The sequence below is a fragment of the Aquila chrysaetos genome, chromosome 18, assembly GCF_900496995.4.
Source record: "Aquila chrysaetos chrysaetos chromosome 18, bAquChr1.4, whole genome shotgun sequence".
In the NCBI taxonomy this organism is placed as follows: Eukaryota; Metazoa; Chordata; class Aves; order Accipitriformes; family Accipitridae; genus Aquila; species Aquila chrysaetos.
In genome coordinates this window covers 22507774-22535296 of record NC_044021.1, presented here as the reverse complement: position 1 = coordinate 22535296, position 27523 = coordinate 22507774, and the positions used below count along the sequence as shown (strand labels likewise).

Genomic DNA, 27523 nt, shown 5'->3' with positions numbered 1-27523 from the left:
GGCTAGACCATGGTAAATATGCAGTTAATCACCAGAGTGCTTGCTGCTTTATAATCCACATCCACCTTGTTTATGACTAAATCTCCTTTTCTCACAGGGAGCTCCCCAGTGCCAAATAATAGCGCGGGCCTGCAGTCACTCTGTGGTACACGGGTCTCATATGAAAGTGGAAAGTAGTATTGTAACATGAGGGGAAGAGCAGACCTGACTTCTGGAGAAAAGACACTCTGAAATGGTACAGCAGGAGCAGGATATTGCAGGATCAGCACTGCAAGCCCAAGCCACCGTAGCCATTCAGCATCTCGGTGATATAGCTGGACAAGAGCCAACCAGGTAAAACAAAACCAAAACAAGACAGACCCTAAACTTTATCAGACCAGTCTCCCAACCCTGTGTTCAACACGGTTCAGCCCTACGCCACGTGCCCCTGGGCCGCTGCTTCTGCACCTCAGCCTGGTTAACACTTGACTCACTGCAGTACTGTCAGATTAATAACTAGATGCATATTTCACTGATAAAAACTATAGTAGCATCCTCAAGTGCTCCCAAGGACCGCAATATCTTCCACTGGAGTATCTTAAGTTGGCAAAGGAATAAATACTCTTCTGACTGGACTCCACATCTGCCAGTGTACTGCTATCAAATGATTCCAAAGCAATAATTATCCCTCCATCAGAGGAGGCAAATAGAGCCACGTGCTTCTCTTCCTGGTCTTTCTGTTTGTAAACCCTCATTTCTGAGATGATGCCGCTGCCTCCTTACATACTGCCATATGGCGAAAGCCACTGATATTTCTTGTTCACGAGACATCTCAACCAACTGCAGCAATCAAAGAGGTGGAATATGATCTGCTTTTAATACTGAAAGCGGCCTGAAATATGTGCTGATTCAATGAAGACCACCTATAGCAAAATGAATCCATGCATACCACCAAAGACTTTCCAGACCTCTTACCAGCGTTATTTTACATTTTTTTTGTAACCTAACACCTTACAGGTACCTAGTTATTAACCACCAAAAGTAAGTAAAGGGGAAAACCATCTAGTGCTGCTAAGTTTTAGAATGTGACAAAAGTTAACTAAATCAAATATTTCAGATATCCACATTAAAAAAAAAATTATGGAGTTGAAAGCATTTAAGTTTGTTCTCTTTTTTTTGGCACAATTTAAAAAAAAATAAACAAAACAACAAACTAATTACCTACACTTTCATGGACATACAACTCCAGGGTATTTTATATTCTTGATCCTAAACAAATGCTGAAATACAATATATAGGAAGACTATTATGTGACCTCACATAAAATTAAAATGCAACTCTTGGAGAAAATTCAATCTTCCTACTCCCCAGTTCACCATAAAACTGCAAAAGCTGCTTACAACAAAAAATGATGAAAGAATAGAATTTTGACCTTTCACAGTTCATAACCAGGGAAATATTCCTGCCTGGGAACATTAGAACCGACAATAGTAACTCTACAGCTTATTTTTTTATGATGAATTTTTGCTTACTTGATTCGTAAAACAAATCAAGCACTGTATATAGAACTACTTTTTTTTTTTTTTTAATCCTTCTGCTAGATTCAGATCCATCAGCAGCTTAGAAACATTCTCAATGACCACCTCTACAGAACTTCAAAGCATGGCCTTAAAAAAACCCTACAGAATTAGCAAGAAGCATTGAGGACTTCTAAAGAAAGTCCTAAGCACTACTATGTATGTTCAATCTCAACAGAAAGTTTGCTAGCAAGGACTAAGAGAAAAAAGTTTGCATTTCTTCAACATTGAGAGTACTAAGTTTGAAGTGTTATGCCTTAATTAGTATTTAAGACTCAGAAGTAGATCTGAAAATCTTTCTGAGATAGAGTAACATGCTGATCTTCTGTAAGATGTTCTAGCACTACAGGAATAATCTATCAGGCTTGGTTGGATAGGTAATTTTAATTTACTTTTCCTTTTAATAATGCTTTTAAAAGCCCCTCTCCCAAAAGAAAACAGACACAGATGCGCAGATTGAGAAGGGGACAGTGCTTCTACTGAATTACTCAGTCCTCTCAGTACGACTGTGGTTCTGTACTCCCTCAGAACTACACTCAAATACAGATGCTCAGTTTGCTGGGCTGAATCTTAAACATCTCCCTGTCCTCTGAGTAGCTTAATAGGAGAATCTGTAAAAGTAACAAGATAATGGAACTATATGGGATTCATGCAGTGTCTTCAGATGAGGGAGAACAACAGAAAAACTTGGACAGAGACTTGGCCCTTTGGGTATGTTCATACGGCAAATTTAACATGAGTTGCAGCAGATCTTAGCTCTCAAGATCTTAATCAGGTCTAATGCATGCATGCACACTGCCATGTTCCCTTTGGTTCTGAATCCCCTGTATAACGCATGTTTATTCTTCTCTAGTCAGCCACATCAGCAGTACAATAACTTGCCTGCTCCAGAAGGAAAAAGAGAGGCAGAAACTTCAGAAACAGTACAGAAAGCACTTCAGTGAACCTACATGCAGACCCACCCAACAGTAAATTCTACTGTGGGCTCATATTCTACACTCCTCTCCTGCTTCCCAAGGCATCCAGGCGAAGCACAAATGAAATCGTATTTGAAATGTCTGTGAGTGGTACCAGCTTGAATATAAGGGAGCTCAGGCCATGCCAACAACACAGACATGTCAGTAAGTAATAGTCCAAGCTACAAAGTGTAGAGTTCAGGATACAGAATTACTTAAAAGGTGAAAGACAAAGTCTTGATCCCATTAAAGAGAGCCGTCTAAGTGGCTACATAGGTTACGAAACTAGCACTAATGAAGATTAGATCACAAGGATAAAAGATTTTTCCCTAGACCAAAATGAAGCTGTAATGCAAAATGGATTTGAGAACAGTTCTCTTTCCTACTTCAAACTAACAGATGAAATAATCATATTAGGAGATTAGTGAACAACTTTATGCCTTTTCTCCAAACAGCATTTAACATGCTATTCTACTATTATTACCTTGCTTGTTCCAGTAAGATGACCTGTACAATACATGCTTAGGACATAAATAAAAGTGAAAGAGATTGAACCAAATGCCCTTAATTCAAAGCAGAAAATGATTTTGGAGGATAGGAACAAATCACTGTTTCCAGGTTCAGATCCACTAACATCACTGCAGAACGTACTAGATACTAAAAGACCTATCCAAGCTCTGCTGGAATCACTGATTTTTATCAACTGCCTAGAAAAAAATTGAATAATTGATTTGAAAAATATTGAAAAATGTTTTCTAAGTGATAACAGAGAAAGCAAACAACACAGGGAAAAAGGGTCACTTACTCCTTAGGGGAAAATTACAAAGGTCAATCTACAGCTTGTACGGGATACTGGGATGGCAAGAATTCCTTATGTATTTGGCACATGGAAAAATTAAGATTCACTAACGTATCTTTGTGTGTCAGAGAAGTCTGATAAGTCTCTTGTGCCCCCATTCTGGTACTTACCATAGGCTCTGCAAACATACTTGGAAACTCGGAAACATGTTGCTCCTGGAACGGAAGGTTTCCTCTAGAGTCACGGTCTGTTGACAGAAACCACTAACTGCCATAGTAAATTAAACAGATAAAGATACCTTGGATTTCTAAATGAGAAAACAGCAAACCTCAGAGCAATCAAAATTAACAGTAGAAAAAAACCTGTCCATTACTTCCGAAAAAGCACCAAACATTGAACAAGATCCAGGTCCCTCTAAGGGCACCGCAACACTTTTTTAGGGACAGATATGCCACTAATTGAAAACTCTGAGCTGGCTCACCACAGACAAAAGCAGCACTTATCTTCAGATATTCCGTACCTAATGGGGTTTCATTTTGGTTTGTTTTAAATTATTATTATTATTACAGACTGCATACGGTAGTGGAGACGCAATATGTTTGTCCCTTGATAGGACTGACTTGATTCATGCAAAGGAACAGCTGAGGAGACTCATATACAGCAGCAGTCTGGGGAAAACAAACACGGAGGAACACGTGCATACGCAGGCATGCATTCGTGCATGGGCAAGGAAGGAAAAAGTTCACAGTTACACAAGGGCAGAACCCTTCAGGACAGGAAATTTTTTCCCCTCCATGTTTGAGAGAAGAAGGAATCAATATCAAGAAGCCTCAACTCAAAATTACTGAAGAGAATTTGACACCGTCTTGAGTTAAGAAACAAAACTTATTCTACAGTGTTGCATTTCAATTGCACCCCCATTCTCAAACACAGTTGTACGAGAACGAGAGACTTCTTAACAATCAGCATGTTTGAAGACTCTCAAAAATAAACTGGTCTTACTGAATTCTCAGAAGAATAGCTCCAGCTGGCGGGTGACCACATATGTAAAGGTATTGGTACTACTGGAAAGGGAAAGGCGTTAGTGTGAGCCATCAAAGACTGCAGTGCTTTGCGATACACATGCTCCAACAAGCCTTTACTTCCCCCCCAGAATTACAGAAAGGGCCAAGAGTTCATTAAGACCCCACGTGTAAACGGTAATACACCACCAGCCGTCACAGCCCTGCGGGCACCATCAGGCCCTGGGTGGACCTCAGACCTGCATCGTGCGCAGCCTTCTCCACCGTCCTGTCTCCAGCCCATTTCCTTTTGATCCTGACCGGAGCCCCCGGACAGACCCAGGCCCTGGTTGATTATTTGCCACTTCTGGGACTGCTGATGGGTCCTACTACCAGGCCCCAGCTTTGCCCACCGTGCTGAGGCCCCGTGGCACCGGGTGTCCCGTTGGTGCGGGCACTGCCTGTGCTGGTGGCACCCTCGGGTCCCTTCTTGTCCTCCCTCACGGAACAGCTCTGCTCGTGCTACTCCCGGACACTGTTGCTCAACAGCATCAGACAAATGTATTTCCAAAGAGGAAATCACTATTTTGAATGTATTTCTTACTATTTTAAGACCTCCTAGTCTGATCCAAACTCACCTCTCAGTAAAATGCACTGTACCAAAAACTAATCTTCAAAGTTTTCTCCAGTCTTTACACAGAGAAAACAGCTCAGATCAAATGTGGTGTGGCTACTAAAAATTGCCATAGCCAGACTACTAAGGCAAAGCTGATAAAATGAACAGCCAAGTCACAGTAACACGTACTGTGTCTTGTTTTTCACTGATTATATTTTTATATTTTCAGAAACTGCTGAGCACTGCTGCCTTTCTAAAGCTACAATTTAATTTTCAAACCCAGAGTAGTAATGAAAAAAAGTCACCTGCAATGCACAAGTGGAGAGACTGGGGAGGGGGAAGGGGAAAAGAAGGACAGGAAAACACAATAACCTGTATTTCAAGAGAGACAGGATTCCTTGAACACTTGATGTAACATGGAATGAGACATTAGTTAATTTAGGTGTCTTATACAACTGACTTGTTTGTTTGAGGTTTTCAGAATACTCTGGTCTTATCAAGTCATATTTGACATTATTCTCCATGAAATAAATATATTTTTGTGGTTTCTAGTATTTTTTAGATTACCCTATGGTATAAAATACATATTCTATTGACCTGAGAACATCAATAACTACTAAGCAAAGTAGTGTTTGTAAACTATCAGGTTCTAAATAAAAGGTTTTCCAAAGGTAACATCTTAGGGAGATGTTAATTGTCTGCAGTTCGATCAACTTGGGAAATAATTTTTTTTTAAATCCAGTATGAAAACACATATATTCAAAATATATTAAAAAAATTTTTTTTCAAAGGGTTGATACTCTCATCAGCCACCTAATATCAAGTGTATATACCCTATAGTACCCTTCTTGTATTAACCTCTGTGATTAGGCTAGCAATAACTTGGTGTTAGAAATAGCAATACATTTTACCATCTTAAACGCACTACTACAAAACAAAAGACATGTAAACAAGACCATGGCTCTATTAGTTTACATCCTTGACAACATTTACAACTAGAAAGATATTATAAGATTAGATTCTGACAAATATTAATGGAAAAGAAAAATTTATACTATCTGAGACACAACCAAACACAAAAGAATGCTTTCTTATTTTTAATCATGAAAAGGAATTCAATCACATGGGCACAAACAAGATGTCGACAGTAAAGACAATAAGGAAAAAAATTTAGATCACTTCAAGTAACTGCACCAGAAGAGCTCATATCCAGACTTCCAAAAAAAAAAAAAAAAAAAAAAATCAATGCATGAAACTGCAGTTTAAAAAGGTATTATAATTCAGCAATATGACAAAATATCACCTATATGTTTACCATAAGTCAGAGGAAGAAAAAGTAACCACACTAAGCCTTGAACTGGTATTCTGACCTAAATACCACACTAGGTTTTACAGCAAATTTTGAAGGCAAGGTTACTTAAAAACAAGGAAGTAAGAGAGAAAGAGGATAGTAGCAAAACTCTTTTATGAAAAGCTTATGAAAGTACTAGACTAAACTCAAACCAAAGACAGCTAAGAGCTACCACATTTTTTTTCCTCTAGGCAGTAAGTTCACACCTACCTGGGATGCCTAGAGCAATGCATTTTGCATTTTGCCACCTGGGAAATTACTACATAATTTGGAGAAGATGGGAAAATCAGAAGAGGACTTGTGTGTTTTTTTTTTTCGTTTGGTTTGGTTTGGTTTTTTTAGGAAACTGACCAAATAGGAGATGACCAAGTGGAGTTGAGAAAAGGAAAGCATCAAGGGAAGGAATATTAAAATAGATTTCTTCAAAGCAGAAATACAGAACAGAAAAACGCTTATAGCCTTATGGAGAAATGAGCATTCAGAGTTGCTTGATAGACAGAGGGTAGCTTATTCAAACAAAGAAAAGGCTGAAATACAAGCATGATAACTCTTTACAAACATATTAGAGGGGCAAGAAGCAAATAACTACATGTAATTTAGCCATTAATACATCTGGGCTGACAATCAGGTGTTTAGAGATCTTAACAAGTTACTAATGATATTCCAGAACTGCCTTCGTAGAAATCAAAAGAGCACACGAAAAAAACTCTAAATGCTTTTTAATTCTCCAATTTTCTTAGGACTTTTTATTTTGCGAAAGAGTTAGATGAACTTACAAAGAGGACTGCATGATTGTAGGGAGCCTTAGAGCAGCAGAAGTCTTGTACCCAAATAAACAGGGATTTATTTTCCAGAGACAATGCCATTTAAAATCTTTTACTATATAAAAGTGGTCATCCAGCCCCCTGCTATGTAACTTAGGAGTAATACACCAGGCCTACAGAAAGAGATAAATTGAATTCCTCAGCAGTACTGAATGTTTTATAAATCTGGAACATTCTTACCCTGTATTGATGGAAATTATTTCTATCAGTGGATTCTTCCTAATCTTTGGCAAATCCAGTCGTGCTCCCCCCAAACGTTTTCCATTATCCTTTTTCTGACCCAGCAGTCTCACAGAATGACCTTCAAATGAAGCACAAAAATGCAGTCAATACAAAGCACAAGTCCCATCATATTTGTTTTGATTTGCTCTTCTTCAGAAGTAGTGTTTATACTTCAAAGACTGAAAATGAGAACGAGGTGTAATAATGTATTCCCACCAGCTGAAGCATTTAAAAAGAGACACTGACAGGTAAAATAAATCATGTTAAAAGAACAAATTATTTCATCCAATTACCTTTTCACACTTGTATTTTCTGGTTTATTCAATTAAAATGATCTAAGCAGTTTCATTTTCAGATTCTCAAGCAAATAACAACATAGCAATATTTAAATAAGTTGCATGGCAGGATTAAAATATTTTTCCCCAAAATTTCATTCAAACCTAAATTAGTAGGTAATAAAAAACTAAATATTTTTTAGCTTATTTTATGGAGAACCAGCACATTTCAGTCAAAGTTACTTGACTGAGTAAGTCTGAGGGAAGTGCTGTGAAGCATATCCTGATAACATGTTCATGGCTAAGCTGACTACCAAGATTTACGCATATTCCTCCCACACCAAGGAGACTGCAGGTCAGAAAATTGCCTCACAATTCCTTTCCTGAAGCCAGTAGTATTCAGAGAGTAAACTACAAGTACTGTCACCAACTGCCTACAACAGTACAGTCATCCCATGTCAAGTCCTATATTTAAAGAGCACAAGCGACAGTGTTCACTAATATTCAGAAGCAAGATCTAACAATGAAGAATAAAAACAATTAAGTGTACATTATTGCAACAGCTGGTGTAAAATGTGCCCAAGTTATAAACATAAGACTTGTATCATTTATTCCACAAAGCCTAGAATAGGCAGATAAGAGAAAGCAAGGGAAAGCTAATTCTAGATACCTGAAAAGAGCTGGAAAGTAACCACTACTTGGAGTAGAGGAAAGAGAGAAAGCATGTATCCAATGTTGAAGTTGGAAAACTCTTTTGATAGTACATGAAACTACAGCTGCCATCTGTCAAATATTTCAGAAAAGAAAAAAAAAAAAAATCTTAACCTAAAAAGGGAGCGGGGCGAAAGGAAAGCATGAAACTATGAATTACTAGCTGAGCTACATCCAGCACAGCAAAGCAGGTAACCAATTCAGATCAATTAAAAACCATGTTCAACCGAATCTCCTAACTTACACTACCAACAGCTGTTTACAAAACCAATTCATCCGTCAGATAAAACTCTTTCTCCACTACCTGTTTTGAGGAGTCATTAACTAATTTTTGAATAATGTGGTATTCATACTCTGAATTTATTTCTGATATGGCAATAACAGCCCAGAAATAAACAACTACTTCTGGCATACCATCTTTCTTGGGTTTTTTAAAGATACATAAAAATTCTTGATCAAAAATGTGATCTAATGAAGAAGTGAGCAGGACTGGCCTGATATCATAATGGTTAATACTAAAAGGAGACATCATGACGTCAACAGGAAATAAAAGGCATTATTTTTGCAGTTGCATTTGACAAAATTTTCATTACATCCTGCTGTTAATTTAGTAATATGGTCCTTGTGCTATTAACATTTGCTAAATTATTCACTTCTACCTTTTCATGACAATAACAGCAATATCTTTGTCTCATAATACAATCAGTTATTTTCCAATCTAATGCTTCATTAAGAAGCCGCAAGCATGGCACCATTTTATTTATGTGTGTAACAGAAGTGATTGCATTATGGTAGGCATAAAAAGTAAAATACAAGCAGAGAACATTCCTTTTTGTATTTCCTAATACTGTGGTTTATTTGGAATAAACAGATTTATCAATTTTTAAAATATTCAATAGCATTACCATATTAAAACTGTATTTAGATTTATGGCTGAAAATACAGTGGAACAATTCACAGTATTCTTAAACAATCAGGCTTAACAACATAACAACAAGCTACCCAAAATTTAAAATTCATACATTTAGAATTGGGGTCAAACCTCCATTCTGAAGTTTAAAAAACAAAACAAAATCAACAAACCACATAAGCTGCTCCCCCAACAAGTAATATCTCAGAGCACAGAATCAATGAAGCTTCATCTCCCCTGAGTGCGCACCCTCAAAACGAATAGCCATGTGAATTACTGCTCTGGTAAGAATTTAGCTCATGCTCTCCCTTTCTCATACTGGGAGCATTAATCAAAGAGGCAAACTTTTTCATGGAACTTCTGGAAAAAGAGTATCCTTTAGACTAGAAAACTTGGCACAAATCTGTTTGAAATTTGTCAAAGGACTAAAAACTAGTAAGGAGGGAGGAAAACAGAAATAATGGCAGACCTGTGCAGGAGGCAACTTTGTAATCCATGTTTTCTTAAGAAAACAGGGCGGGGGGGGGGGGGGGGGGGGGAACCACACCACATTATGGTAGTCTAGAAAATCTTGTTAACCGAAAGTACTACTTCTACCTTCTTACAGATCTTTGTCTTTCAGATGCCAGGCAGGTTAGCATATACGTTAGGAAAAAAAAAACCACCCAAACTTAGGACACTTGCACATAGAATATAACGCACAGAGAGCCTAAGACCTAGCCTCTCTTACCTTCAGAAACCTTCTTAATTCAGGAAAGAAGCCCCAGCCCTGTGACCACCTCCCACGTGACCCACTGAATGCTGACACCCACCCCGACCCTGTGCCGGAGCTCAGAAAATCTGTGGCCTGGCAATCAAATATGGCAGCTTATTTTCACATGAAAGATGGCCACAGTTTTTCCCATATTCCTACTGAATGACACTAACATTCAAATTAATGAGGCTTGCAAAACCTGTGTGGCACTCGAAAATGATAACAACCCTGCACTTTTCACTCTAGACACCAGAGGATAAAAAAAAAGCAGTACTGGAAGATGAGTTTTAGCAGATAGTTCAATGCTTCCAGAAAGCAAGCAGTACATGCATATCCAACTACAGTGATCTGTGCTGCAGGCACGCTTAATTTTTTTTTTTTTTTTTAAAAAGAAAAAACCCTCAGTTACAGTATTCATGACCTTAAATCCTTTTTCCCCTACTCCATACAAGGACTATTTTGTTTCATTTTAAGTAATCACTAAAGCATCTGTTTACAGCATTGTTGCTATTAATAAAATGTAACTTGATAAACACTGAATCATACTTTTTCACATGCTGTAGATCTTTTTTTCCCCATGCTTATTTCAAGAAAACTTAAAAATAAATATTTTGTCATCTTCAATAAGGAAAAAGCTAAGCAACATTTGTTTTTTTTAAACTGTCTAACCAGCATTATTAAGCCCAAACCAACATCAAGCATAACAGAAAAAGCAGTAATTTTAAATCTCGTTTATGACCTCCTTTCAAAGCTTAGAATGGGGCAAAACCTTGCAATCAAGTTTTACTTCTCAAGCATTTTGTCTGATTAAGTTACCTTCTCTCTGACTTTACAGGTTGGATAACAACTTAACTAACCAAAACAGGGGTCCTAAACTTAAAAGCAATCCTTTTTTGTTTGTTTTGTTTCATTTCTTTTTTTAAGTTTGGTACAACGTTTTTGAAAACAGAGTTAATCACACTTCCACTTCCATAACGATGAGTGCTCCATCTCAGATACCAAACAAAACCCACTCCTTTTTTGATGGCTCACTGGAAGTTGCAAGCTTTGAAACACAGCTTAATGACAAACAGATCTAGTTGGGTTATATTTGAGAGCCTAAACATTCTAGTCCTATAAACCTCTCCTGCCATAAAGATAACTTTTCTACTTCCACATAGTCTACCAGCAGATAAAATTCTATTAAAAAAACTGAAAAGGTTAATTAGCAGTTTAGGTCATGCTTCAGAGCAGTTTTTCACTAATTAATGGATAATTAATGCAGATGACAACACAACAGTAGTACTAACCAAGTCCAGTGAGGAAGCTTATGGAGCAGAATCACTCACAGCGAGTGTAAACGAAATCAAGCTAGAAACAAATTAAAATGTATCAGAGCTCTCTAGTTTTCAGAACTGACTGTTTAAAAATCAAACTCATCTTTACATACAAGTCAGTAGATGCAATTCATGTTACAAGGCATTGTGCGCAGAGAGGATGAGGTTGGAATAAATTAATCAGGATATTAAATCCGATTGCTAGTTTAAAAAAGGGCTTTTAAATGTGTCAGTTTGATAAACCAGTGTGCAGAATGAAAATATTTTCAAGGCATTTATTTTCACTTGTTAAAAAGGATACAAAAAAGGGACATAATATTAATGGCATGTACATATACCTTTAATCATAGATATATGTGCTTCAGGACTGGGATAGAGAATGTATGATCTTGAAATACAAATATACGAAGGGAACAGGTAATGGAATTTCTTTGCCATAAGATTACAAACAACATTAAAGTGCTGTGAACCTCAGGCTATTGTCAGACCCCCGGGACCCAGACCCACAGAAGCATGTTAATGATATTAGAGCAAACATTCAAATTGGACTGGTATTTTGCTAGTTTGATACAAAGATAAGCGAGGGGGAAGTGGCCTGGCTTAGTCATCTTAAGTTAACTAACAACCGCCTATCAGTGTTGCGAATATCTATCAGCTATTAATAGACCTACTGTATTTAAAAAAACAGTCAGCTTCACTCAGTCCATAGGCTGGCATCCTTCAGTAGCTGCTGAGAAATACTATCTGCTTGAACGATGGGAGAGGGCACCCACCGAGGGTCCCTCCCCACCCCTGCACACCCCGCTGGAGCTACACAGGGTGCTGCTGAAACACAACCCCCAGCCAGACACAGAGCAGTGTTTCTTAGCTGTTAGCTTCAAAGTTCCGTGCAGATATCTCAAGCAGCTCAAAAACATGAGTTTAAAGAAAATCCTCAAAGATGCAGGAAACCCCAGCCTTGGCAGCAACAATTCCTATTGTTTTCAGCTTGTTCTGTTACCCATTCTTTCCCTTTCCCAGTTACATCATTATACTTAGAGGTTATTCACCATTTCCTGAAAGACACTTTTTTTCAACAAGGCTGCCAAGGTACTGTTCTATACTTCCCAGCTGTCTCTCACCAACCTGTCTGATCTTCTCCAGCATCTTCAGGGAAAAGGATTAAACACCATTTCATGCAGTCTTGCACACATTTCCTTCCACCATTATTCACTTCTTAATGAAAACAGAGCTTCCTTTCCTTAAGGCTAACACTGGAAAAAATGGCACATGGGAGCAGCGTAGCTAAGGAAGGCAAAGCCATATGAAGGGACAACAAAGTAGTAAATTTCTCCAAAGAAAAACAAAAGGAAGAAGTGTAAAGAACCAAAAGCAGTGATAAAGACTGAAAGGAGCATCATGTAAATATAAAAGGTGAAAAGAATTAGAAAACTTAAATGAAAGTTAACAAAAAAAGTCAAGAACATATTAAAGAGCAAAGAGAGCCTAAGAAGATCAAACAAAAAATATGTGTAAAGGCAGAAGAGGCAGATCAGGAGCTATTACAAAACTTTAATATTGGATTTATTTCCAGTTATGTTCTTCTAACTCTCTAACTACTGGGTAAAAACAACCTTCTAAACAAGTTATTTTGGATCTTCTGGCAGGACTAACAGAAAAAATAGCATCTGAAATAGAAGGATGCAACACAAATTGCCTAACACACTCTACAGCTAACCTGGACTGTTACTCAGATCGGAGTCCAAGCCTCTTCAGTCTGGAGATGCTTTAAACCCAAACTTGGTGAGCTCGCAGCGGACAGGCAGGCTCCGAGCCCGAGGCCTCGTCCACCTCTGATGGAAGCAGCCCACGTGTAGCAAGGGCAGACCCTAAGCTCCTCTCCCATAGAATCATTTAGGTTGGAAAAGACCTTCAAGATCTTTTCTCCCTGCCCTGCAGCACAAACAAGCTGTCCCACAGCAGACATGACTGATTGCAAAGGAATCCCCAAGCTCCCCAGAGCAATCACATGCTGCCAGACACACACAAGTGCAGAAACAACAAGGATACTAATCAGCGTAGGACTTTGCTGCGTGAATGCTCCCACCCAAACCAACCCCAGGTGGCCAGCAGCACATTAGCTACGTAGTGAAGGCAGCCCTGGGTGTCATCTGTGGGATTTCCTGGCTCAAGTAGATACAGGGAGCAAAGAGAAGCCAAACCCAACTGGAAGATACGTGCCCAGCTCCCGGCCAAGCAACTAATACAAATTATTCCTCCTCTAGCTCAGTGAAGGTGGGAATGCTGTGTAACAGTCAAACTCCTTCAACTGGTGTACGCAGGAACTGGGTCCAGTATGAGACAAAGAATAACTCAGACTAATGCTGGCAGAATTACTGATCTTTCCCTGTGTTTCCAACACCACCAGGTTGCTGATAGCAGGTGGTACACGTGACCCAGCCTCCGCAATTCAGAACTCTTTTATAAAAACATTGCCTTCCACCCTATACCAACTCAAAAAAGCTTCAGAGAAACGTGCAGGTATTACTAAGCATACAGCACGTATGTTACTAGCTTAAAATATATACACCTCCTAAGCCTTGCACTTGGAAATAGCATCCAACAATAATTCTGTTTCAGAAGACTCCAGAATGTGAGCGTCACATGCGAGGACAGGGGTTTTTTAAAATTCATTTTCTGTAATTTCAAAACCAAGGTATTAAATATAGTGAGGCAGTTCACAAACTTCAGAAAAAAAGCTCTGCAGGTGGCCTGGATTGCTAAAATTCATACATCATTTTCTCTTCATTAAACACAAAATACTTCTTTACTCTTGGTATTTCTCCAATGTGTCATTCAATCATAACAATATCTGTAAGCGCTATAAAGAGTAGGGTGCAACAAGTAAAACAGAAAAGGAGACAACTATTGACAAGGAATTAGTGTTCATATATAAATTTCATAGAGTTAAATTAAGAATATACATATTCAAGAACATTTTTTACATATCCACAGCACTTTACTCTCACAACAAAAGTACATGGAAATGCCCTATTAAGGCACTTTTTTTTTTCTTCAGTATTCAATAGCTTCACCCTACTTATTTTGAGATCATGTGATGTTATTGTCTTTCTGAAAAAGTGACTAAACGTTAAATCTGCTATGAAGTCTAAATGCTGGCTACAGTTTGACAGCTCAGAAGGACAATACTAAGCATCCACTACAGGAGGAGTTCCCCTGACCCTCTGTCATCATCTCTCTGAAGAAATGTGTTTGATTAGGCTCAAGGATGCTGCTCAAAAATCTCAGGAGATTTGGGATAGAAACTTTCAAGGAAAAGAAATTTTGAATCAGATGAAACGGGTTATGTTCCAAGGAAGAGAAATGCCGAAGGGTGGATTGTCAGAGCCAGCTGCAGCAGTACAAATAACTTGCCTAATGTTTTGGGGTGTGCAGGTTAAACAGAACAAACTTTGCCTTAGTGTGAAACGCTGAGCTGAACCTATCACTGTATGCAAAAGCAAGCTTTTACTTTCATCTCTACTGCTTTGTTATCTATTTGTACTCTTCCTATGGATAACTAAATTGCACTGGTTTAACAAGGTGCTCTTTGCATTTACCAGCCATGATGGGTCTAACTGATGTGAATAGGACAGAAAAACAGGGATCCTGTAAGATAGTCATTCACTGAAGGTGTGGAAAAGTGCACAATATGGGTCTGGAAGAAAAGGCATCTTTTCCATGCACATCACAGGATAATTTACAATCACAATTTTGCTACTAAGATTTTCAATCTGTTTCCCCCCCATTGCTTGTTTTCTTCTTCTGCAGCACTATTTATCTCCCGTTCAGTTTCTGTGAACTACTTACAAAATAAAGTTGTAACAATGACAGTCATAACAGGGATAGTCATTCCTAACAGTTTTCTAAACCAAATCAATGAAGTAGTTCTAAACCAAATCAATGAAATAATTCTAAACCAAATCAATGAAATAACTGCACTGAGAAAAATAATTACAAAACCTACTTAAAATCCTGGATCATCTCACACACCCCTAATAGTCACCGCATGCCCAAAAGTATTTGAACAGGCACAGCAAAAATGGCAATAAACTTTGGTGTAAGAACAGAAACCAATTGATGGCAATGGAAATCTCTTGTCCCAGCAGACGAGATTAAGTTGAGCCACACAATTACTGATGTTTTACAAAAGCAATTAAAATATGGCTTTGCATAATTAGATTCTCCATAATTACCATATATTCCTCATCATGCTCTACTGTTTTCTTTACATTACAGTCTACAAAGCTAAACTCACAGAATTGATACTGGCTCAGATAATTGTATTACTATTTTGAACTCATGCCTTCAGTACATCACAATTCCCCGAAGCAGTCAGAAACGGGCAATCAAAATGCAACCCGGTGCTCTCACTGAAGTGTTCGGCTGAATGACAACCCCTTCATTTAAAAACTGTAAGGTGGGATACCTTCGAGTCAGGTCCTTCATAAGTCAATGCTTTTTGTCAAAGTAGTTCTCAAATTAACAGAAGGAAAAAAACTGCTACTGTTTCGATAATGACACTCTTTCCACACAAAGCCATTTTCTTAGATGACAACAAAAATCTGTAATTATTTTTGTTTAAACAGGAACAGCGCCAAAATTTCCAATCCGGGGGCACAAGAAAGGGGCAGGGGGTGACATATACCACATTATACTGTTAACCTCAGCCATTAATACAAACGGGTTATGCCGAATCTTTTAACCACGGTCATTTCACCAAGTTACTGACAAGCTGTAGTTCTGTATATCGCCTATTGAAAACCTGATTTCACCCCCCCACCACCACTTTTTTTTAGCCTGTCAAATACAGATAGCCCCTTGCATCATTTTCACCGGCAGTACCTTTACTATTCAATAATCTCAGTCTAAAAGGCAATTTTACTACCTAGAAATACCGTTACGGACATAGCAGTGTTCACGGGGTGTCCGTGGTGAGGGGCTGCAGGGCGGGCGCTGTGAGGAGAGCTGCGTCGTGCCGAACGCGGCCCGTTCCGCCAGCTCCAGCAGCCCCACCGCGGGGCACGGCTGAGCCCCGCAGCCCCGGTGGGCGCCTCGGGGAAAACCTGGGTAAAAAAGGGCAAAACGCTGCCCGGCAGTGAGGAAAAAAGTGTGAGAAACCGCCCTGTGAGCACCGAAGTGAGAGAAGGAGGAAGGGGAGAAGGTGGTCCAGCAACCCCAGCAGAGATTCCCCTGCAGCCCCTGGAGAAGACCAGGGTGAAGCAGGTCATCCCCCTGCGGCCTGTGGAGGACCACGCCAGAGCGAGCGGATACACCCCGAGGAAGCTGCAGCCCACCGAGAGCCCACGCAGGAGCAGGGCTTCTGGCAGTACCTGCACGTAGCCCCCGGGGGACCCGCGCCGGAGCAGCCTGTTCCTGAAGGACTGCAGCCCGTGGAGAGGCCCCATGGTGGAGAGGTCCTCGGAGGACTGCAGCCCGGGGGGGTGGCCCCAGGCTGGAGTAGGGGAGCAGCGTGGGGAGGCAAGAGCGGCAGAGAGGAGCTGTGATGGGCTGACCACAACCCCTGCTCCCCGTCCTCCTGCCCCACTCGGGGCGAGGAGGTAGAGGAGTCTGGGATGAAAGAGTGAAGCTGAGCCTGGGAAGAAGGGGCGGGGGGGGGCGGGGATGAAGGTAGTTTTAGTTTTCTCTTTGTTTCTCACCACCCTACTCTATTTTTAATTGGCAATAAATTAAATTAATTTTCCCCGAGTCGAGTCTGTTTTGCCCATGACAGTAATTGGTAAGTGATCTCCCTGTCCTTATCGTGACCCATGAGCTATTCCATCCTATTTTCTCCCCTGTCCTGTGGAGGAGGGGGAGCAAGAGAGCGGCTGGGCGGGGGTCTGGCAGCCAGCCAAGGTCAACCCACCACACAGTGAAATAAATAAAACAACCCATGCAAAACCGCTGCACCTCCCCCTTCTATCTCCTTTTAAAGGACGTAGAAGCAGAAACTGGGACTCAATGAGGCCACTACCCTCCCTCTGACCCTCCTCAAGCTGCACTTTGGCACAAACAGTCAGTTTCCTGACTGGGAGCCAAATGATACTTTTCCTCAAAAAAGGAACTCCTGACTCCTCCAATTTTTATTCTTCATTTGGCTTGTCATCAGCTTCTTAAGTCAAGTCCACTCTTCCCACAATCACAGAAATTGAAAAGACAGTATTTCATCTACTGTTATCAGCAGATTACAGTGAAATCAAACAGCCCATATAAATACTATTTAATATGCTGGCATTCATATACATACATATATATACACACACACTCGCTAAAAGGTAGGCAATCCAGTATAAATTCTACACTTTAGCCTATATATAATATAGGCACCATTTATTTGCTCATTTTCATACAAACTGACACTGCAACTATCAGCAGTCCGTAATTACCAACCACATGAGGACAATCTAACAGATTAGTAAATATTGGTTAATACGTAAACTGGGAATGGATGGGCAACTTCACCAGACAGGTCAACGTGACTGAAATCAAGAAAGGTTAACTATAAAAGGCTCAACCCTGAAGTAATTTCCTTTGGTTGTTTTTTACAATCAAGTCTAATGACCCATTGTAAAACTATGTTTTGTGAAAGCATTAGACGGACACAATATGGACTAAACTCAATTCAACCTGTGTCCCTCATCTCCCCAAGGCCTAAGCTAAAAGCAGACTGCACACAAATACCCTGGTTCCACGGCTCCCACCTCCAGAAAGCTTTAATAACATGGGATTTGAGAGCTAGCATGTCTAGAAAGGGGGGAAAGACCCAAATCTCTGAAGACCTAAATTCAAAACCAAGAAAAGAAGAATTTCTACATTAGCAGTTAAAATTTCTCATTTAAATTACACAATAAATGTATTATCTTGCCTATTGCTTATACCCAAGCTTTTATACACACGGTATGGTTTTTTTTTAAGACAGCTTTTAAAGTGGTTCATAAAATGCTGACTTGAGCAATCACCATAAAGACATTCTGTGGTTCCCATCACAGACAGATCTTCATCTTACTGAGACATGCTATAGAGACTGATCAGCCCAAACAGCTTTTAAATTCTGTACAGAATTTTTACTTAATTATGGAACATACATCAGTTGTAACCCTGTTTTCTCCTACCTCACAGACACTGCAACTCCTTAGCCATACTTCCCTAACATACTATGCCATCATAACATGTTACTGGGAAACTAAGCACACAAGTGGAAATGGGTGCCCCAATGATGTAAAAATTGCTGTAATCCAGTATTATAATTTGGGTAATGTGCAGATGAAGCAAGGTTTACTAAAAGCAAGGTTAAATCAGAGCCTTGCATGATGAAACTGTTCTGTGTATCAGCAAGACTGACACACGCTGGCTACGCAATTGTGGCTGTCACTGTGAGAAACCTAACTCTGAGGCTGAGATCGAATTAACTTGTCTAGCTCCTAGCAGGCAGTATAGACGTTTCAGGTTATAAATTACAATATCATAGTAAAAGTACCTGAAGATGCCTCTAGTTAAAATACATTTTGGGACACAGTATAAATATTAATCAGACATGACCTGTGTACAAATACTGCACAGTTACTAAAGATCACTTCCAGAAATGACAGTTTGCCTGACAATTTACCCGATAATTGGGAAATTTCAAAGTTTCATAAGACTCGTGATAAAAGTCAGGGTGATATAAAAATGAGAAATCACAGTTTCTCAAAAATTCTGTCTCTCCTCTGGCTGTTAGTGCAATAATAAACATGAACATCCTTCTTTTCCATTTTCTGATGAAGAAAGATAAAAAGATAAAGTCATATAAAAAGTATTTGAGAATCATCTCAATGTAGAGTTGGGAACCAGCAGTTACAGTTTTTATACAGTTGAAGTAAAGACCACCATAAAGATCTACTTCTCAAAACCATCTCTTGAACCAGCAGAATGACACTGTTCTGAAGAAGGTTTCCTGACAATGCCTTGAAGACTGAGAAATAAAGCCAGAAGAAACCCCTTCATATTTTATACAAAGAGTTCTAAATAATTCCAAGAAAGTAATTTTCTTTGGGAGTACAGTAACCTTTCAAGCAAATCCAACAGGGGAGCCATTTTCTTGAAAAACTAGAAAGATGACTATTAGGGGGGAAAAAAAAAAAAAAGGCAGGGGGAGGAGGCAAATTGTTTTTACAAAGTTTCCCTTTTTATTAACTGCGCACTACAAAATTCAAGCATCCAAGAAAAATCTAAGGTACCCCTTAAGAAAGCGGAACCCAAGGAAAGCTAGACTTTTAGACTTAAAACTGGCAACTAAGATAACCACCTTGGAATCTGGACAGAAAATGCGGACAACTCAGGCCAACCAATCTACAGAGACAGCTGCCCTACAGAGTGCAGATGCTATGCAGTTTAAAAAACTTACTTAATTTCAATATTCAGTTGAAACTTTTTTTAAACTTTCAATTTATAATATTTTTTAAACTTTCAATACATACATAGCCACGCTACGAGAGTACACCACCCATGCAACCTTTTGATTTTCATTTTAAAAAATAGGTGAAGAAAATTGTATCATACAACTATGACAGATAACCAACTTAAAACTTACTAATATAAGCTGGCTCTGATTTCAGAATTTGTATTTAATGCCCCGTCCCACACCAAATCCGTCTCCTGAACCCATTTGCGGCTTCAGAAGTTGTTAATAATGATGCAGACTTATGAAGACAGCGTGTTATAATTCGTTTATTTTTACATAAATGAATTTAAGTTTCTACCATGTATCTGTTTTACAAATATATAAAATATTCTTAACCAACAGTCCTGTTATCTACAGTATTTTACTTCACTTGGATAATGAAAGTTCATGGTTAGCCTCATAGAGCACACTGAAAAAGAGCTTCACATTCTTCTCCAGTAGTGGAAAATGATTCCCAAATACATAAACTGATGCATCACCTTTACACAAATTGAACGAAAGAAATATAAGTTAAAACTCCTATTCTTACGGTTGGCTTTTGCAAAAGTAAACTGCAATCATACGCTATGACCCCTGTCAATTTGTCGATTCTCTTGCCAATGGAAATTCCATTTTTCACAGAAGGGCTGAGGTTGGCAGGAACCTCTGGAGGTCATCTTGTCCAAACCCCCTGCTCAAGCAGGGCTACCTAGAGCCAGTTGGCCAGGACTGTGCCTAGACAGTTTCTGAATATCTCTGAAGAGGGAGATTCCACAACCTCTCTGGGCAAGCTGTGCCAGTGCTTGGTCACCCTCACAGTGAAAAAGTGTTTCCTGATGTTCAGAGGGAACCTCCTGTGTTACAGTGTGTGCCCACTGCCTCTGGTCCTGTCACTGGGCACCACTGAAAAGAGCCTGGCTCCGTCCTCTTTGCACCCTCCCTTCAGGTATTTATATACATTGATGAGATCCCCCTCTGGTGCCTTCTCTTCTCCAGGCTGAACAGCCCCAGCTCTCTCAGCCTCTCCACCCATGAGAGATGCTCCAGTCTCAGTCTCTTAACCATCTTCACAGCCCTTCGTTGGACTCTCTCCAGTATGTCCATGCGTCTCTTGCCCTGGGGAGCCATTTTTGTTCATTTTTTCCAATAAAACTTCAGAAATCCTGTGTTCCATTACCTTTTGAGAAATCCCTGAAGGAATTGGCACTACGTATGGAATTCAGCAGCCCACTTACTCCATTTTATTCAAATCACTTCTAGTAAGCTAGTAACGAACCAAAATCTTTCCTAAAATTCTTGCTTTTTGACATTTAAATGTTAACACGTCTATGAAAATTATTTTCCAGAATTGTATCAATATGTAAAATGTAATCTTAAAATCAATTCAGTGAAAAGCATGATTTTAACAACTGCTACTAGATTGTTTGTCTTCTTTCTAGTCATATAATGTTCAGTCAGAATAACCTGAGCGACTATGTCATTGAAAAAACAGTGATGTCTGGAGTCAGTATAAATATTACAAAGCCCATTTTTGTAAAGAGAGGCCATGCTGACCCAGGTTATCATCTTACTCCCTCAAGAACAAATAAAATTCAGGAAAATCAGAAAGGGATCTGAAATACTGTGCTGTTGTAAAAATCATGAAGCATACCCATTTCCAACACATTGTCATAAACACCATGATGTTTCTAGAAAAACAGTTTGGCTTATTTAATAACAAATATGAAGACGCTGAATATATTTCTTCTTTGTCTCTGTGGTACAGTAAGTTGTACCCCCCAAAAATAGATGCCATAAGGTAAAGACAAAGTGGGAAAAGTTTTGGTTGGGAGTACATGAGAGTACAGGTTTCACTTTTGAAAGCAGTCAAAGCAACATGAAATCTTAAGCCTTCAAACCACAAACTCTAGAAGCCTTTCACCACACTACACAATTTCTTGATAGAAGCTTCTTTATTCCTTTTAAAATTTTGCATTCTTTCTACATTTTTATGCTGTACTTCAGAAACATCATACTCCAGCATTAAAGTTACAGGCAAAGTCTTGTGGACTAGACACTTGTTTATATTGAAAGTACAGCCAATTAAACTAAACCTTGTAATTTAAAGCTTCAGGGAACAGTAATTTTTATGGCCTGATAAGTAATGGAGACAAACTTAGGTAACCCAGAAAGACCCAGACAAATATATTTATTTAATAGCAAATGTTTACTAGTCAGGCTGCAGAAACAATACTGTCTTTTCCCCCCTTCACTACAAAGTACTGAGTGTACACGCACGAACACAGCCAGAGAGAACAAGGAACACAGTTAGAAAAGAACATTAAACCAGCAGATAATTTATCTGTCCTGCTGAGGAAAGCTCAGGGAAGTGAGCCAAAACATCTGAAAAGAAGAAAACACGAGAGGACTAAACATAAGACAGCAGAGATACAGCACTGAATTAAGATAGCGCAGAAACTTTAGACAATACTCCACACCCACCTACGTTGATGCAACTTAAGTGATTTCTTGAAGTCTCCCCTGGATCATTTACCCCTGAACCCAACAGGCCACAGAGGTCCTTCCAGAAAAGATCTCTCTGAAATTACCACTTACACAAAGCATACATGGCAAAGTACAGCACTGCCCAAACATTTAGCTAGAGGAGAAAGCAAGCATTAGGTTGATAACGTAACAGCAGCACTTCTGCTAGCTAATGCTTACATCTTTCAGACTAGCTGCGATTATTCCAAGTGTGATGCTTACCTTTAATAGTTTCCTCCACAACTTCTACTACACGATCTATCTGCTGAACCTAAAAAAAGTCAGAAGGTCAATATCTAAGTAGTCAACAACTGGACATACTTTATATAAACTCTTTTTTCAAAAGTGTGTTGCTCTGGATTAAGGGGGAGTAAAGAGTTTGGGGCTATGGTTTTAGCCAGTTTTTTTCTGTGCGTCTTGGTTCATCTGTCAAAAGTAACTTTACAACCCACCACCTAACTTAAACAAAATTTTGTCCCCCAAAACAGCAAGTTCTTGTAAATTTGGCAAAAAAAATCATCACCAAATGGCTAGAAAAGATGGACCCAAAAAAAGAGTTCAGGCCTGAACTGCTGTTCGTGGTCTGTGAAAGGGAGTGGTCACCCGGGCACCCGGCGCCTGGGCGGCTCAAACAGCCCCTACCTGCTCCTCGGCACCAAAAGAGTGGATGGTAGAGAATATAATAAGAAGCTGACAATATTGTGAGGGCAGACTATAGGGGAGAAAATTAAGGAAGTATTGCCGGGAAAAGACACTGGAATATGGGAAGAAATTAAAAATACTGTGGCCAAGTTTAAGTGAACAAGACATTGTCCTAGACTTACTGCAGGCAGTGTTTGGAAATGGAAGGAAAAGCCCTGACGCTTTTCACAAGACAGAATAACATTTAATGACCGTGACAGCATCTCCAGCAAAGACAACAAATTCATGTTTTAGTGTTACACTTGCCAAAATTCACCCATAACATGAAAAATTGTTCCATATTTCTTATTAGATACGTCATTCTTTATTTAAAGTTAATGGCCAATATACTATAGAGAGTTTGGTATATTAGGTAGAAGGAATCAGCATTAACACTGCGAAATTAAACACTCAGATTCTTGGAGTTGAGATTCTTCCTACAACTGTCATCCAAACTGCCTATTCTACGTAATGTCTACTATATACGCGCATAGATGTTTACATACAATGCAGGAAAGCCTACTTTGCACATTTAAATTAGTTTATAATTTTCCCACAATATTCCTTTTTAAACACTGCTTCTCTAAGCTGTTCATTATATGAACTAGACTTAGTATGTTTTTTGCAGTCATTTCCTTGGAGTTTCTTTTCCAGTTCGTTTCAAGAACAAGCAGAAAAGCACAAGCTGCAGAGGTTTCAAGAGCAGAACGTGGTCTGCAACACGGATCCTGGAACTTGGATCCCTTGCATCAAAGCCATTAAGTCTCTGGGCCCTTAAACCACCGAATTTGTCATTTCCTGTAAACACATGTCTGCACAACCACCTCTATTTCACATTCATTTCCCAATTGGTCTAATAGCAGCTTAAAAAAAAACAAACAAAAACCCTCATGGGTAGTTGGTGTCTGATCTAGAGTTCCCAACTGAAGTCAGTGGGAATCTGTTCCTCTCCTTGTCTGGGTGTTGGATCAAGTCCACGTAAAACTATTTGGTTTTTAATTTATTTTTTTTTTAACCTTTTGAAATACAGCCTTTTCAGAACACAATTGTCTGCCACTTCAGATTTCTGAATACAGTATATTAGTTACGAATTCTAGAAATTAAGTTATTTAAAGTATCACTAATATTGGCATTTTAATAATCTTATTAAAAGATATATATTTAAATCCTTTTCTGGATTACAAGCATTCATATTATAGACATATGGCAATATTTAACAATCTAAAGAAAGCACACATAAGCAGTTGTGTGGGACGCATGTGTATTTACATACTTGTGTACATATCCCCTTTAGATATAAGTTAAAAAATTATGGCCTAAGATACTTACATATAGACCTTCTACTTAATTTTTTAAAAATAAATAAAAATATGTAACTTGAAAACAAAAGCATGCACATTTACACCTATAAATAAAGACAGAGAACACAGTCTGTGCCAAATACATCGCCCAAAATAACATCGCTACATATGTCAATACTAAACTGTTTAAGTTCATAATCATTTTAAAACAAGAGAATCCTGGTTGGTTCATAACCTGAACCACCTATGATTACTTTCTGTATTGTACATCTGAGGAATTTTTTGCATAGCTCCAAACAAACCCCCTGTTAAATAAAGATACAGAAAAAAACCAACCAGTATATTGTATTTTCATTTTATTAGATAAATTAAATTATTCTTAACATGTCTGTCAAGAAGAAGGTTCATGTAAGTAATTAAAATTTTAGGTCTGAGAGATAATGAGTTCTGTGACTAGAAATGGGCGTTTATTCTGCCTTATGTGTTATTTCCCACATTAAGTATTTTTCATTTGAAATTATTGGAAATTGTTTGGCTAACGCCCCAAGTGCTCAAGAAGAAAATATGGAATGCTTCCAATCTGCATTTATGAAGATAAAAGTATTTTAGTAAAACTGAGGTGAATGTGGAGTGAGATGAGGGAAGGGTTTAGAGGATTCTTGTTTGGAAAAAAAGGGGGGAAAAAAAATAATCACAAAGTCATGGTAATTCAATTTTCTTGGGTATTAAAAGGCCTGCAGGATTCTTTTCCCCACATCTCACTAGCCTTACGGATAATTCTGTTCTGGAGTACTATCAAAGGCATCTGTAAATCTTCTTGAGCAGAGACCCAATAACGTCTCCAACAGGCATCGGGAAGCCCATGAAGCACAGAGACTTAAAAGTTCTCAGTGGTGTACGAAGGGAAAAGACACCATTCCTCAACATTTCTTTGCAGTGAGTCTCAATAAACCAAACCCTCAGGACCGACAGCAGGTACATTACTGCTGGATGTAGTTAGTGCGCCGTACTTGGCTCCACACATCTTGTGAGATCTTATTTCTAGTATCAGCATGTACGTGGTGGACTTTTTTTTTCCATTGCAAATGGTTCTCCATTAGGACTTGGATAGAACAAAAGCTAATGGCAGACTGGAGCGGGCAGCTGAGGAGGACTACACAAGAAAAAAAAACAAAAAAACAAAACACCCAACCACCATGAATCAGGGCTGATGAAGAAATCTGGGCTGAGATGGGTATAGGACAAGAGCAGAGGCAAGGCCCACGGGATGAAGGAGCAGCCAAGGCAGGAGACTGGCTGATCAAAAAGCAAAGAAGAAGTAGTTTCACCAAAGTGTGAAGCCTGAGCTGAAACAAAGACCAGGAAAAAGTCTTTGAGCCTTCCTGGTGGGATCAGAGCTAGGCATAAGTGCAGCTCAGCAATCCTATGTATCCAGCCCGTATACGCACACAAGGAAGACGTGAGGCAATCCATGCTGGGGCTGAAGCTGGAGGTCACTCCTCAACATGCAATTCCCAGCCAGTCACATTTCAAACCATGCACCTCCCAGGACACCCCAGCGCTCCGCGGAGAGACGGAAGCCCTGAGCTCTCCAACCAAGCACCAGTTAATTAGCAAAAGGAGTACAGAAATGCACGCACGTTCCATTTGTCATCAAAGAAATTCCCCCAGTTCCCTTTGTACTGTCACAATCGCAGATGTAATCATTCGACAGATGACTGCTGGGCATAAACAGCCCAAAGACATGCTTGTGATGTGCTATGTCTGCAGCCTCACACCAGGTGATCTGCCAGTGCAGACAGTGCATGTTGAGGATGGTCACGCAAATTCTTCCAAGCTCTCAGACATGATCCAAGTTGTCTCAGAACCACTATTAACATCCTGAAACTGTTTTGCAGAAGATGGACTCTGGAAAAAACATAACCTCTAAGATAGCTCCTATAAACTCCGAATACTCTTAACGGGCAGTTGAGTGAGAGGTTGCACATTTACCCCGACATTTTGTACTCTGTAGAAGTCAGTAAGCCTCACACCAAAGAACGCTACCTAGAAAAGTGCATCCATGAACCTATCATGAAAGTATGAGAAACTTTGACATTCTCTTCAGGAAAGCATCAAGACCTCTGCAAAGACCCTGCGCTATCATCTGGGAAGACAAAACCTCATACAAGATTTACAGTGAAATAAATATACTTTCAGTATAATCCATCCACCGAAACACAGACAGAAGCATTTTGTGGGTAAAGATGTTTGGACCAATCCCTTTCTGAAGTGATAGGACCAACACAAAACAGGAGAGATGGTCTTCAAGTGTCCCTTACAACCAAAGCCCGGTAAAAAGTGCTACAGTTAGCTCTTTTTAGTGAAGATATCTGATGTCTTAATGGTCTTTTCTGAGAGAGCAGCCTCAGCATGCTTCTCTCTGTGGCTGCAGCCATGACAAGAAACTAGAGGGTGGTTGTGAAAGCAAAGAATTTATGAATGTCCAATATTTTCTGGAGGACACAAACTGCCTTTTAATGGAGTCCGCTCCATGGGCATCTAAGGCACCACAGAAAAGCTGGCTGGTTCAAGCTGCACCCCTGAAGCAGCTAAGGAATTATCTGGCCCAACTATGTATTGTAAAAAAAGTGGGAATGCATAAGGCTTCCTGGGCAGTCTATGTGATAAAAGGTACTAATTTTCTCTCCTCTTAATACATCCCAGAGATAATTTCAGATGGAGTCAGCTGCAGGAAGCATATTTACACCAGAGGCACACTGCCTTTTGCCAACTGTCACGGTGCTCGTGCTTTCTGGAGTCATGCCACTGCCTGTTAGATAATGGCTACCCTGGTCCCATCTGAAGAGGATGAAATCCTACAAAGCAAGCATTTCAATTCTTTCAGAAAATACCTCCTTATACTGTGACTTGAACTTTCTCTATCTCAGAAGAACATACCTACCAGGTGATGAAAAAAATCACTGTAGTGGTTGGGAAGCATCTTGGCATTCAAATCAGCAGTTTCCCTCAAATTATCTTTTGATTCTTAGTGCAGTGATACCTCAACACGTGTGAGTGTAGAATACATTACACTTTGTTGTCTCCAAATCATAAGATCACAGAATAATTCCTGTGCCTGACACGCCATTTCTTGTAAGCGGTCACAAGGTGTCCGCATCACTTGGCTGACGACTGCTGTTTCTGCTGGGGGACGGGGATTAACCTGGTAGAGTCAGCAGCAAATAAAAACGAACCGGTGACAAAGCACGAGACCTCTGACGCTT

General features: G+C 39.5%; 1 protein-coding gene across 3 annotated transcripts in view; it reads right to left on the bottom strand.

The window, feature by feature from the left end:
- Nucleotides 1-27523, bottom strand: part of CDKAL1 (CDK5 regulatory subunit associated protein 1 like 1) — a 424899-nt gene that overhangs the window by 261084 nt on the left and 136292 nt on the right. For all 3 annotated transcript variants that reach the window (XM_030041838.1, XM_030041837.2, XM_041118316.1), the window contains exons 7-8: nucleotides 22498-22546; nucleotides 7284-7404 (exon numbers count right to left, since the gene is read on the bottom strand). In XM_030041838.1, coding sequence (XP_029897698.1) covers nucleotides 7284-7404; nucleotides 22498-22546 — 170 coding nt within the window. The remainder of the gene's footprint in view (nucleotides 1-7283; nucleotides 7405-22497; nucleotides 22547-27523) is intronic.